General features: G+C 43.3%; 1 protein-coding gene across 1 annotated transcript in view; it reads left to right on the plus strand.

Annotated features, from left to right (window-relative positions):
* GCDH (glutaryl-CoA dehydrogenase) overlaps nucleotides 1–12,160 on the plus strand; it is a 47,678-nt gene extending 35,518 nt beyond the window's left edge. The window contains exons 9-12 of the mRNA XM_073622635.1: nucleotides 4,363–4,466; nucleotides 7,551–7,676; nucleotides 11,466–11,626; nucleotides 11,752–12,160. Of these exons, the coding sequence (XP_073478736.1) occupies nucleotides 4,363–4,466; nucleotides 7,551–7,676; nucleotides 11,466–11,626; nucleotides 11,752–11,825 (465 nt within the window). The 3' untranslated portion in view covers nucleotides 11,826–12,160. The remainder of the gene's footprint in view (nucleotides 1–4,362; nucleotides 4,467–7,550; nucleotides 7,677–11,465; nucleotides 11,627–11,751) is intronic.
* Nucleotides 12,161–12,819: the final 659 nt, after the last annotated feature.

Consider the following 12,819-nt stretch of genomic DNA (forward strand, 5'->3'; position numbering starts at 1 on the left):
CTTTTTGCTATAATATCCCCCAAATTTAAAAAGAAAAAAAATGTGTTCCTCAGTTTAGGCCAATATGTATTCTCCTACATATTTTTAGTAAATAAAATCGCAATAAGCGTATATTATTATTATTATTCACGATTTATATAGCACCAACAGTTTACGCAGCGCTTTACAATGTAGAAGGGGGGACAGCACAATTACAGTACAGTTCAATACAGAAGGGACAGGAGGGCCCTGCTCATAGAGCTTACATATTAAGTATATTGATTGGTTTACGCAAAAGTTATAGCGTCTACAAAATAGAATTTATGGCATTTTTATTTTTTTTACTAGTAATGGCGGCGATCTGCGATTTTTAGCGGGACTGCGACATTGCGGTGGACAGATCGGACATCTTTGACTCCTTTTTTTGGGACCAGAGACATTTATACAGCGACCAGAGCTCAAAGATAGTCACTGATTACTGTATAAATGTCACTGGCAGGGAAGGGGTTAACACTAGGGGGGCGATCAAGGGGTTAAAACTGTGTTCCCTAGGAGGTGTTTTTAACTATGGGGGGGAGGGGACTAACTGGAAGTAGAGAGACATCCCTGTTTCTAATCTCTAGAAACAGCGATGTCTCTCCTCTCCCTGACAGAATGGGGGATCTGTCTGTTTGCATTGACAGATCCCCCAATTTCTTTCTCTCAAGAGCGATCGCGGGTGCCCAGCGGACAGCGCGACCAACGGGCACGTGCATCAGCTCCTACGTCACGCGGCACGCGCCTGCCAAGTCTGTTTAACCACCTCAATACAGGGCACTTACACCCCCTTCCTGCCCAAGCCATTTTTCAGTTTTCAGCGCTGTCGCACTTTGAATGACAATTGCGCGGTCATGTTACACTGCACCTTAATTAAATTTTTATCATTTTTTTCCCACAAATAGAGCTTTCTTTTGGTGGTATTTGATCACTTCTGCGGTTTTTATTTATTGCGCTATAAACAAAAGAAGAGGGACAATTTTGAAAAAACACAATATTTTTTACTTTTTGCTATAATAAATATCCAATTTTTTTTTTTTTTTTAACAAATTTTTTCCTCAGTTTAGGCCGATACGTATTCTTCTACATATTTTTGGTAAAAAAAAATTGCGATAAGCGTATATTGATTGGTTTGCGCAAAAGTTATAGCGTCTACAAAATACGGGATAGATTTATAGTATTTTTATTATTTATTTATTTTTTACTAGTAATGGCGGCGATCTGCAATTTTTATTGTGACTACGATATTGCGGCAGACACATCGGACACTTTTGACACATTTTTGGGACCATTCACATTTATACAGCGATCAATGCTATAAAATTGCATTGATTACTGTGTAAATGTGACTGGCAGGGAAGGGGTTAACACTAGGGAGCGCTCGAGGGGTTAATGTATGACCTAAGGAGGTTTGGGATTTCCGCGCTCACAGACCAAGGCTTGCAGCCTCCCCTTACTCACCCCCTTAGGGATGAGATAATATAAAGTATGTGTGGGTAGGGGCAGTTGGCGCTACCTTTATGGGTGCGTATCAGTTAAGTGTTAGCTATATGCTATAACTTCCTTGTGTGCTCCTCTAATAGTGACTTATAAGTGTATCTAGGCAAATCCGTGTAACAAAATGTGTCTGTGCCCGATGGGATAGATATCCCATACCAAAAAGTGTAACCAAATTAAGCTGGTTTAGCAACAAAATGTAATATATATACGGTATAATAAAGGTATCATCAGTGGTTTTAACAATATTTAAGTGATAGGTGTAGCTACACACAGCATCCTCCTATTATATAGGGGGTAATCTTGATTGTACAATTCGTTCTTCCACCTATTCCAATGGCTAATAAAAAATCTCTTATCCGTCCCCCTCAGGTGCTACCCCCTGATTCACATTAAATCTCCATTGTGCACAATAAACGTGACAAAAAATAAACATAAATAAACGTAAGAAAATGTATATAACCCACAAAATGTATACAAAATGTGTATATAAAGTGATCAATTATTTAGAAATGTACCGATTGTACCACAAACATAATATCAAGCAAATTGTAAATAGAAACCAGTTATAAAAGTTCTATTCTTGAAAAAATTATGAAAGTTCTATTCTTGAAATTATTTCATTCAGAAAGTTCCTGCGTGAAGTGACTGTAGTGATGACAGTTGAAATCCAGTGACTTAGGTGCTCCCCCTCAAGGGTCCCCACTCACCCACTCCCTGCACCCCTGCAGGGGTAAAACGCATCTGTTGTCCTCAATATTTGCTAGGAATCCCAACAGCAGTTGTCCAATGGTGTTGTCCAAAGGGGGGCTTCCGCTCCAGATGTAGCTATCCTTTGGGTTTAGGCTTTATCCTCATATAAGAAAAAACAGGGCTCCCATAGTGTGATTTTATAACTGGTTTCTATTTACAATTTGCTTGATATTATGTTTGTGGTACAATCGGTACATTTCTAAATAACTGATCACTTTATATACACATTTTGTATACATTTTGTGGGTTATATACATTTTCTTACGTTTATTTATGTTTATTTTTTGTCACGTTTATTGTGCACAATGGAGATTTAATGTGAATCAGGGGGTAGCACCTGAGGGGGACGGATAAGAGATTTTTTATTAGCCATTGGAATAGGTGGAAGAACGAATTGTACAATCAAGATTACCCCCTATATAATAGGAGGATGCTGTGTGTAGCTACACCTATCACTTAAATATTGTTAAAACCACTGATGATACCTTTATTATACCGTATATATATTACATTTTGTTGCTAAACCAGCTTAATTTGGTTACACTTTTTGGTATGGGATATCTATCCCATCGGGCACAGACACATTTTGTTACACGGATTTGCCTAGATACACTTATAAGTCACTATTAGAGGAGCACACAAGGAAGTTATAGCATATAGCTAACACTTAACTGATACGCACCCATAAAGGTAGCGCCAACTGCCCCTACCCACACATACTTTGTATGACCTAAGGAGGTGATTCTAACTGTGGGGGGAGGGGACTGACTGGGGGAGGTGACCGATCGCTGTCCCTATGTACAAGGGACACGCCATCGGTCTCCTCTCCTCTCTGACAGGACGTGGATCTGTGTTTACATGCACAGATCCACGCTCCTGCTCTGTTACCCGGCAATCGCGGGTGCCCGGCGGACATCGCGGCCGCCGGGCACGCGCACCGGGTCCCGAGTGACGCAGCGGGCGCGCGCGCCCCCTAGTGGCTCGGGAGGGCGAGGACGTCATATGACGTCCTCCCAGAACAATAGAAGCCTCGTCCAGCCGTCATATGACGGTGGGCGGTGGCTTAGTGGTTAAAGGGCGGACGTACAGCTATGGCGATTTGCGCAGGAGAGCAAACCTGCCGCAATATAATGACGGCGGCAGGTCAGCTTGTGGTTAAAGAGGAGTTCCACCCAGGGGGTCATGTAAAAAAAAAAAAAAAAAAATTAAAAGTCAGCAGCTACAAATACTGCAGCTGCTGACTTTTAATTGGACACTTACCTGTCCCTGGGTCCAGCGATGCGGGGGGATCGAAGCCCCGCTCTTCTCCCCCTCCGTTCAGCGGCGCCGGCATTGCAACTGTGGGCGCCGGGCTGTGGCTTCACAGCCTGGCACCCACTGCGCATGCGCGAGCGACGCCGTGCGCCGTGATTGGCTGCTCAGTCACCTGGGACCTGTAATGGGTCCCAGATGATTGACAGGAGGGAGGGAGCAGAGCGGAGCCCTTCCTGTGCCGAGGGGGAAGTGATGTCACCAGCCCAGGCACTGGAAGGGGCAGACTACGAGGAACCCCCTAGCAACAGGCATTTAGAGGTGAGTAAAAAAAAAAAAATATCCAAATGTTTTTTTAGGATTTTTTCATGTATTTTTGTTTTTTTTGGGTGGAACCCCCCTTTAAAGTGCACACAAGGTTCAAGCAACAGGTTCACTTTAAAGCGGGCGCTCATAGCTGAAAATACCTCATTTTCTTTTCCACCGCTCACAGGAGCAAGGAAAGGAAGCCCAGTGTAAGCTGCAAGTCAATCCTATTCGGAGCTAACATGGGGCTAAAGATTTTCTCCCCACCATGTGACAGCGCTTTGGCCTCAGCGGTCTCTCAGTGACGTCACCTGGGAGGAAAATTCATGAATCCCATGCTTCCCTGTATTAGGTATATTCACTTCCCAAAGAGACAGAAGAACAAAGGGAAACTAAATATAACCAGCCATCGGCGGTGGCTCTAAAGTTTTAAGGCCAAAGTGCATGGGCTTCCACATGTTTGCAAATATTCCAAACAACCCTTCCTATAGCTCTGATTGTACATTACATTTACAATGTATAACTGTGTTTTTGTTGCAGGGGCCATTTGGCTGTCTGAATAACGCCCGATATGGAATAGCTTGGGGTGCTTTGGGTGCTGCGGAGTTCTGCTTCCATACAGCCAGACAGTACACACTGGACAGGTACGTATTGGGGGTACACAGTGCCCTCTTCCCATGTTGGGTGTCTCTGAGGTACAAGGGGCTAACTGTACAGTGATGTGGGTAAAGGCTTTGTTTTTGTTTTTTTTTACCTTACTAGAAAAGATATTTTATTGGGATTTTGTTTGATAGACCAACACAAAGTGGCACATAATTGTGAAGTGGAAGGAAAATGACAAATTGTTTTCAAAATTTTTTCAAATAAATATGTGAAAAGTGTGACGTACATTTGTATTCAGCCCCCCTGAGTCAATACTTTGTAGAACCTCCTTTCACTGCAATTACAGCTGCAAGTCAATTTAGGGATGTCTCTACCAGCTTGCACATCTAAAGAGTGACATTTTTGCCCATTCTTCTTTGCAAAATAGATCAAGCTCTGTCAGATTGGATGGAGAGCGTCTGTGAGCAGCAATTTTCAGATTCTCAACTGGATTTAGGTCTGGACTTTGACTGGAACATTCTAACACATGAATATGCTTTGATCTAAACCATTCCATTATAGCTCCGGCTGTATGTTTAGGGTCGTTGTCCTGCTGGAAGGTGAACCTCCGCTCCAGTCTCAAATCTTTTTCAGACTCTAACAGGTTTTCTTCTAAGATTGTCCTGTATTTGGCTCCATCCATCTTCCCATCAACTCTGACCAGCTTCTCTGTCCCTGCTGAAGAAAAGGTGTGTTCAGGGTGATGTGCAGTGTTAGTTTTCCGCCACACATAGCGTTTTGCTTTTAGGCCAAAATGTTCAATTTTGGTCTCCTCTGACCAGAGCACCTTCTTCCACATGTTTGCTGTGTCCCCCACATGGCTTCTCACAAACTGCAAACACGACTTCTTATGGCTTCTTTCAACAATGGCTTTCTTCTTGCCACTCTTCCATAAAGGCCAGATTTGTGGAGTGTACGACTAATAGTTGTCCTGTGGACAGATTCTCCCACCTGAGCTGTGGATCTCTGGTGCTCTTCCAGACTTACCATGGGCCTCTTGGCTGCTTCTCTGATTAATGTTCTCCTTGTCCGGCCTGTCAGTTTAGGTGGACGGCCATGTCTTGGTAGGTTTGCAGTTGTGCCATACTCTTTCCATTTTCAGATGATGGATTGATCAGTGCTCCGTGAGATGTTCAAAGCTTAGGATATTTTTTTATAACTTAACCCTGCTTTAAACTTCTCCACAACTTTATTCCCTGACCTGTCTGGTGTGTTCCTTGGCCTTCATGATGCTGTTTGTTCACTAAGGTTCTCCAGCAACCCTCTGAAGGCTTCACAGAACAGCTGTATTTATACACAGGTGGGTTCTATTGGTTCCACTAGATTTTAGTTAGGGGTATCAGAGTAAAGGTGGCTGAATACAAATGCACGCCGCACTTTTCAGATATTTATTTGTACAAAATGTTGAAAACCATTTATCATTTTCCTTCCACTTTACAATTATGTGCCACTTTGTGTTGGTCTATTACATTTACGTTTTTGGTTGTAACATGACAAAATGTGGGAATTTTCAAGGGGTATGAATACTTTTTCAAGGCACTGTACAAGTTCATCTTTTCCCCTTCAGAGGGCTACAAGGCAATCTGTTGTCAGCAACATGGCATGAGAAGCCCCCACAGACCTCTATTATTTGTATTGGGTTTAGTTTGTCACCAGAAACGGTCCCAAACCTGATCCCATTTTGATCTGTGGAAAATTGTGTCAAATGTGAGTTTCACCCAAATTTAGTCTCAAATCTTATATTCTACACTCAAAATGGATTTGAAATTAAAAAACAAAAATGCTGACAGGTGGGGTTTTATGACAGAAGAGATCCTATCGGTCTGTTCTGATATAAATGCTTCTCCCCGCCTGTTGGCGGTAATGTACATTTAGCCGCGCATGCGTAATTCGGCGTATAATAATGGCAGCCCTCTGTGCCGTGATGATGTGACTCCCATGCGTATGTGTAGGAGTGGCGTTATCCCGGCCTGGCCATCCAAGTGGCAGAACAGATGGAAGCCAGTAGGAAGACCAGGAGAAGATGGAAGTGCCCATGACTAGCAAGAGCACTGACCGCACAGGGCTGGAGGGCATAGTTTGTGAGGTAAGCCTGCTATAATGTGCTAATATGCGGTGCCTACTGCCACATTCTGGCATAAAGCCTATGAGGTCCTGTATAATAAACAATAAAAAAATAAAAATCAGCAGAGTTTAATTACACTTTATTGCTGACCTTTTCATCTCAACAAACCTCTATCCTGAGCTGCTTAGACAGCTCAGGTTTCCTGGTCTGCCTGTCATGTAATGCTCAGCTATCTTTCGCCAACCTAGCCGTGGCTAATCTTGTCTGTGCATGTCCAAAGCCTTGTAAGATTTCAGAGGCTAAAGGGAATCCAGAATTGTTTTACAATTCTACAATGCTAAGGCTATTTAAAGAGGAGCTCCAGACTCACCCCCCCCCCCCCACCTTCAAAAAAAAAAAAGATTAAAAGTCAGCAGCTACAAATACCGTAGCAGTTGACTTTTAATATTAGGACACTTACCTGTCCAGGCATCCAGCGGTGTTTTCTTCTTAGCCAATTCTTCAATCGGCTATCGGGTACTGGTGACACCATCTTGACCAAAGGAAACCGGCAGTGAAGCCTTGAGGCTTCACAGCTGATTTCCTACTGCACATGTGCGAAGTGCACTGCGCTTTGTTAATGAGCCGTAGTCTTCTGGAACCTGTGATGTCCCAGGAGGCTGCGGGGGAAGGAGTTGGGGGCTGAACTTCTGGCTTGGTTCATCGGAGGTGAGAGCGGGTACCTGTCAAAACCAGGTACCCACTCCCATCAAAAGGTGGCAAATGTGGCAGCGGAGGGGGGGGGGGCGGAGGCTTCCCCTTTTGGGTGGAGCTCCGCTTTAAATATGACAGCTTTTATAAATATGACACATGGCCGAGGCATTGACACTAGCAAGGCTTGGTATGTTACTGTAAGTATGTTTACCTAAAATTGGATATCATCTATCTGACCATAATGGGAGGACTGCATAAACCTTTATATGCCATTCAAGTAGGTGATCCAGTGTTAAGATCCAAGCCTGATTCTTTGTTCTTCATACAGAATTCAGTTTGGTGTGCCGCTTGCCAGGAACCAGCTCATTCAGAAGAAGCTGGCAGATATGCTGACGGAGATCACCATCGGTCTGCAGGCCTGCCTACAGTTGGGGAGACTGAAAGACGAGGACAAGTATGCACCAGTCACCACCACATTAGCTCCTTAGTGAAATGTCTGTGTAGGGTTCTCATTTATCCAAGTCCTGATATATCTAGTAGTAATTAGTCACATTCAGCTGGACTTGTTCTGTATGTTGAAGACATTTTGTAGCTTCTCCAAGCCAATTTTTCAATCCTAAGTCCTTCAGCTCCTTAGTGAAATGCTATTCTTCATGACATCAACTGCAAGGCCCTTGTCAGAGTAGTGGTCTTACCACAGGATCATTTATCTGCTTCTAAGGGCCAAAGTAAAAAGGAAGGACCAGGATGTGCTTACTGTTAGGGATGGGTGGAACAGTGGTGTAGTGGGTAGAACTCACGCCTAGCAGTAAAAAGGGTCGCTGGTTCGAATCCCAATCCCTGCCTGGAGTTTGCATGTTCTCCCTGTGCCTGCGTGGGTTTCCTCCGGGTACTCCGGTTTCCTCCCCCACTCCAAAGACATGCCGGTAGGTTAATTGGCTTCTGTCCAAAATTGGCCCGAGTATATGAATGTGAGTTAGGGACCTTGGATTGTGGGCTCCTTGAGGGTAGGGACCGATGTCTGTGTGGAGCGCTGCGTAAATTGACAGCACTATATGGGTACCTTAAATAAAATAGGGATAATTGTAGACACACACTCACTCAGGTTGAACTGGATGAACTGGTGTCTTTATTCAACCTTACTAACTATGTAACTATGGGCCGAACACGAGACTAAATAATGTGAAAGCCTAAAATTTTGAGTCGCGATAGGAGAAGTAAGGGGATATATTACAGATTACAGATATATTCTGATGACAAATGTTTAAAGGCACGAGTTCCCAGAGTCCCCCCTCCCTGTTTTGGGGAGATTTTTTTCTCAGTTTCTGTTGTTTTCAGGGCAAGAAGTGAGGGCACCCAACAGGACACAGACAGAAAACAAAATAACTTTAAGGCTCCTTTCACACTGGCCAGTTTTTCTTCCACTTTTGCCTTACCAAAAGCGGAAAAAGTGCATGACTGTTAAATCCTATGGAGCTCTTCACACTGGTCAGTTGTGGTCTTAAAAGTCCTGCTTGCTGCATTTTTGGTGCATGTTTGGTTTGGTAAAAAAAGCTGCATCAAAAACGCACCTCCCTATTAAAATGAATGGAAAATGCAGCAAAAAAACATAAAAGAAGCACTCACAGTTGCATCTTTGGAGTTGCGTGTTCTTTTTTCACAGTTGCAAAAAGGACCGGAAAAGAGGTAAAAAAAACCTGCATTTTTGCAATGGAGCGGTTTGAAAGCAGCTTAAAGGTTTTAACTGGGTCATCTCAGGGTTGGTTGTCAGACAACAACATCCTTGATGTGGCCAACCTGACTTTTTAGCACTTCATAGTAAAGACACAGAGGCTCATTACTTAGGTAAAAGCTGTATCCCTGGAGGATGCAATTTATGTACAGTAGAATCAGGAGTGCTTCTTTTCAGTAACAGAATAAGTATTTCTCTGGAATGGTGCACAATGATAAAACACTGGGCTTTTGGTTTGTCCCTCCATTGTGTCTGTTCAGGTTCACCTTCATGTTCTGAAAATGTCACCCAGACAGCTCAAAATCCATCAAACTGTATTGTCTTCCATGCAATAACAATAGTCAGCCATGATTTTTTTTTTTAAATCTTCAATAGTTTAACCACTTGCTGACTGAGCTATAGGCCAAAGACGGCTACAGCTCAGTCGTCCAGTTCTGGGGGGGCGTCTATTGACGTCCTCCCAGAACCCCACCCCCTGCGCGCCCAGGGGGCGCACTCTGTGATCGCTGTGTCCTTTGCACATATTTTACGCATTTTTGATATCTATATGTCGGCCCTGAGCTGTGGTGGCTGGTAGTAGGGTCCAGGTACACTGTACGTGTGTAAACAGAACAAACGTTACACATGTATGGACAACTTTGTACACATGATCTTGCTGCCAGCAAGGCTGTGTGAATAAGGCTTTTATTGCTGGTGCCTTTTCTTGACTCAGCTACTAGCCCCCGTCCAATTAGAGTATATTGGTTGGCCATTGCAGCAATCTGATTGGATAGTGAAATGGAGACTGGTGGGGCTCAGCCACAAGGTCAGGCACCAATAAATAAGTTAACCACTTCAGCTCCGGAAGGTTTAACCCCCCCCCCATTTCTGACCAAACCATTTTTAACAATATGGCACTGCGTTACTTTAACTGACAATTGCGCAGTTGTGCGACGCCGTACCCAAATAAAATTGCTGTCCGTTTTTCCCACAAATAGAGCTTTCTATTGGTGGTATGTGATCACCTCTGCAGTTTTTATTTTTTGCTCTATAAACAAAAAAGACTGACCATTTTGAAAAAAAACAATATATTTTTTAATTTCTGCTATAAAACATACCCAATAAAAAAATTTTAAAAATCAATTTCCTTCATCAGTTTAGGGCAATATGTATTCTACATATTTTTGGCAAAATAAGCGGATATTGATTGGTTTGCTCAAACTATAGGATATATTTCTGCAATTTTTTTTTTTTACTAGTAATGGCGGCGATTACATTTTTTGTTTTTTTATTTAAGCGGGACAGTGACATTGCGGCGGACAAACCTGACACTAAGTGACACTTTTTGGAGACCAGTGACTCCAGTACAGTGCTCAAAAAATATGCACTGTCACTGTACTAATGACACTGGCAGGGAAGGGGTTAACATCAGGCGCAATCAAAGGGTTAAATGTGTTCCTTGGGAGTGCTTGCTAACTGTGTGGGGGGGAGGTGCTTTGACTGGGGGAAGACAGAGATCTGTGTTCCTGCTTAGCAGAAACACAAGATCTCCATCTTCCCCTCTGACAGAATGGTGATCTGCCTTGTTTACAATGGCAGATCGCCGTTTTGTCTGCCTCTGGAACGATCGGCGGACATCGGGCCTGCCGAAACCGCTGATTGGCTCCCACAGTACCCAATCACAGCGGGAGCGGGTTGCCGGCGGCGCAAAAAAAAAAAAAGGCACAGGTACGTGATTTCGCGCTGAAGGGTCGCCCTGCCACAGTATATATGCGTGGGGTGGTCCAGAAGCGGTTAGAACTAAATAAGAGAGTAGCCCAGTAGAGGCTTCTCTGGATAGTAAAGATAATGGCAGGCATCTTGTCCTGTATACAGCAACCATTACCTGTGTAAGCTGGAAAATATTTTGCTGCTGTGGCCAGCAGAAGCATCGTTTATCTCCCATCCTCTGGAACTCTTTGCCCCACTATCCACCTTTAGGTGATCCCTAAAAAAAAAAAAAAAAAACCTCACTATCCTGCCTCTAATAAACTCATCCGCTCATCCCCCAGTTTTTACCTTTTGTATCCCTTGAGTCTCCCTTTTAGATTGTAAGCTCTAATGAGCATGGCCCACTGATTCCCACTGTACTAAATTGCATTGTAACTGCACTGTCTCCTTCCACTTTATAAGGCACTTATCAAGCTTTATTGTCATTCTACTACACGTGAGGACATACAGTAGAACTGAACGTCGTATCTCACAGGGCCACAGTGCTACATCCAAATTAAACATAATTATAAATAAATATACAAAAGAATAAAAACACAGCGAAGAACTAAAAAAAAAAAAAAAAAAATTTTACACCTATACACATCTGGGAACTACGTAACTGTACATATACTGTATGTTTCTAAAAGTCTTTGTAGCAGCAATTGTTTATAAAAGTGTCTAGTGTGTACTATTGGTGTTATATAAATCCTGTAGTAAGGGACACGCTGTTATAGGGTGGAAAAATAATAAATCTCTGTTTTTAACCCCCTACCTGTGCAGAGCTGCTCCAGAAATGATCTCTCTTCTGAAGAGGAACTCGTGTGGAAAGGCCTTGGATATCGCTCGTCAGGCTCGGGACATGCTTGGCGGTAATGGGATTTGTGACGAGTATCACATAATCAGACACGTTATGAACCTGGAGGCTGTGAACACGTATGAAGGTAGAGTGCAAACCAACATCACTGTCCGTCCCCCCTCCCTTCAACGCTGCTCCATTGCCATGCTTCATGCTTATTGATATCATTTGGATAAATGTTTCTAATATGAACATTATGTCTCCTTCTAGGTACACATGACGTCCACGCCTTGATCCTGGGACGAGCTATAACGGGTTTACAGGCTTTTACTGTTAACCAATAACGAATCCTAAACAATCGGTCAGATTTTTTTAGACAGTTAATGGATGTATTACTAAGCTGCCAGCCAGAACTCCCGTTATTAGTTAATAAAGCTACAGACATTCAAAGTACAGCGGGATTTCCAATGGACTTTGCCACACTACATATTCGAAAATGCGGTTTATATCCCAAAACCTTCATTACTGATACGCAGAAACAATTAATATTACTTTTGTCGATTCCAGCTGTCACTGAACTAGAACTTTAAACTCTCTGTAAAAACGATCAAAATTTTATGTCTTTTCTTTTCGTTCAAAGTGTATCATCAGAATAAAACGAAAGCTTTGTAAAACAGCATTGCAAAAGTTTTCCACCTACCTGATCATTTGATGCACCTTAGTGTGTGTATTGTGTGTGCTTTATTTTAGCTTTTGCAGTATTTAAAGCAGGGGTCTCAAACTGATGGCTCACCAGCTGTTGCAGAACTACAAGTCCTATCATGCCTCTGCCTATGGGAGTAATGCCTGTAACTGTCAGCTTTGCAATGCCTCATGGGAATTGTAGTTCTGCAACAGCTGGATGGCCACCAGTTTGAGACACCTAATTTAAAGGAATGTTCCAATCATAGCTGACAATTTTGCATTTAACGGCTTCATGACCGCGCTATAGACGAATGACGGCTACAGCGCAGTCGCACATTGCCGGGAGGGCATCATATGACTTTCTCCAATGATTGGGCTGCTTTGCGCGCCAACCCCCCAGGCATCTGTGATCGCTGTGTCCTTGAGACACAGCTGATCACAGATCGGGGTAAAGAGCCAATTACAGCGGCTCTTTACCACGTGATCAGCAGTGTCCAATCACAGCTGATCACAGTGTAAACAGAATTTGCCAGTTATTGGAGGAGAGCCAGTAACTGGCAAATCCACACAGGACATCTTGCACTAATAATCAATGCCCTGGGTTATCAGTGCAGCTCCATCAGTGCCCACCAGTGCTGCCAATCAGTGCCCATC

The sequence above is a fragment of the Aquarana catesbeiana genome, linkage group LG03 (assembly GCF_042186555.1).
Source record: "Aquarana catesbeiana isolate 2022-GZ linkage group LG03, ASM4218655v1, whole genome shotgun sequence".
NCBI lineage: Eukaryota > Metazoa > Chordata > Amphibia > Anura > Ranidae > Aquarana > Aquarana catesbeiana.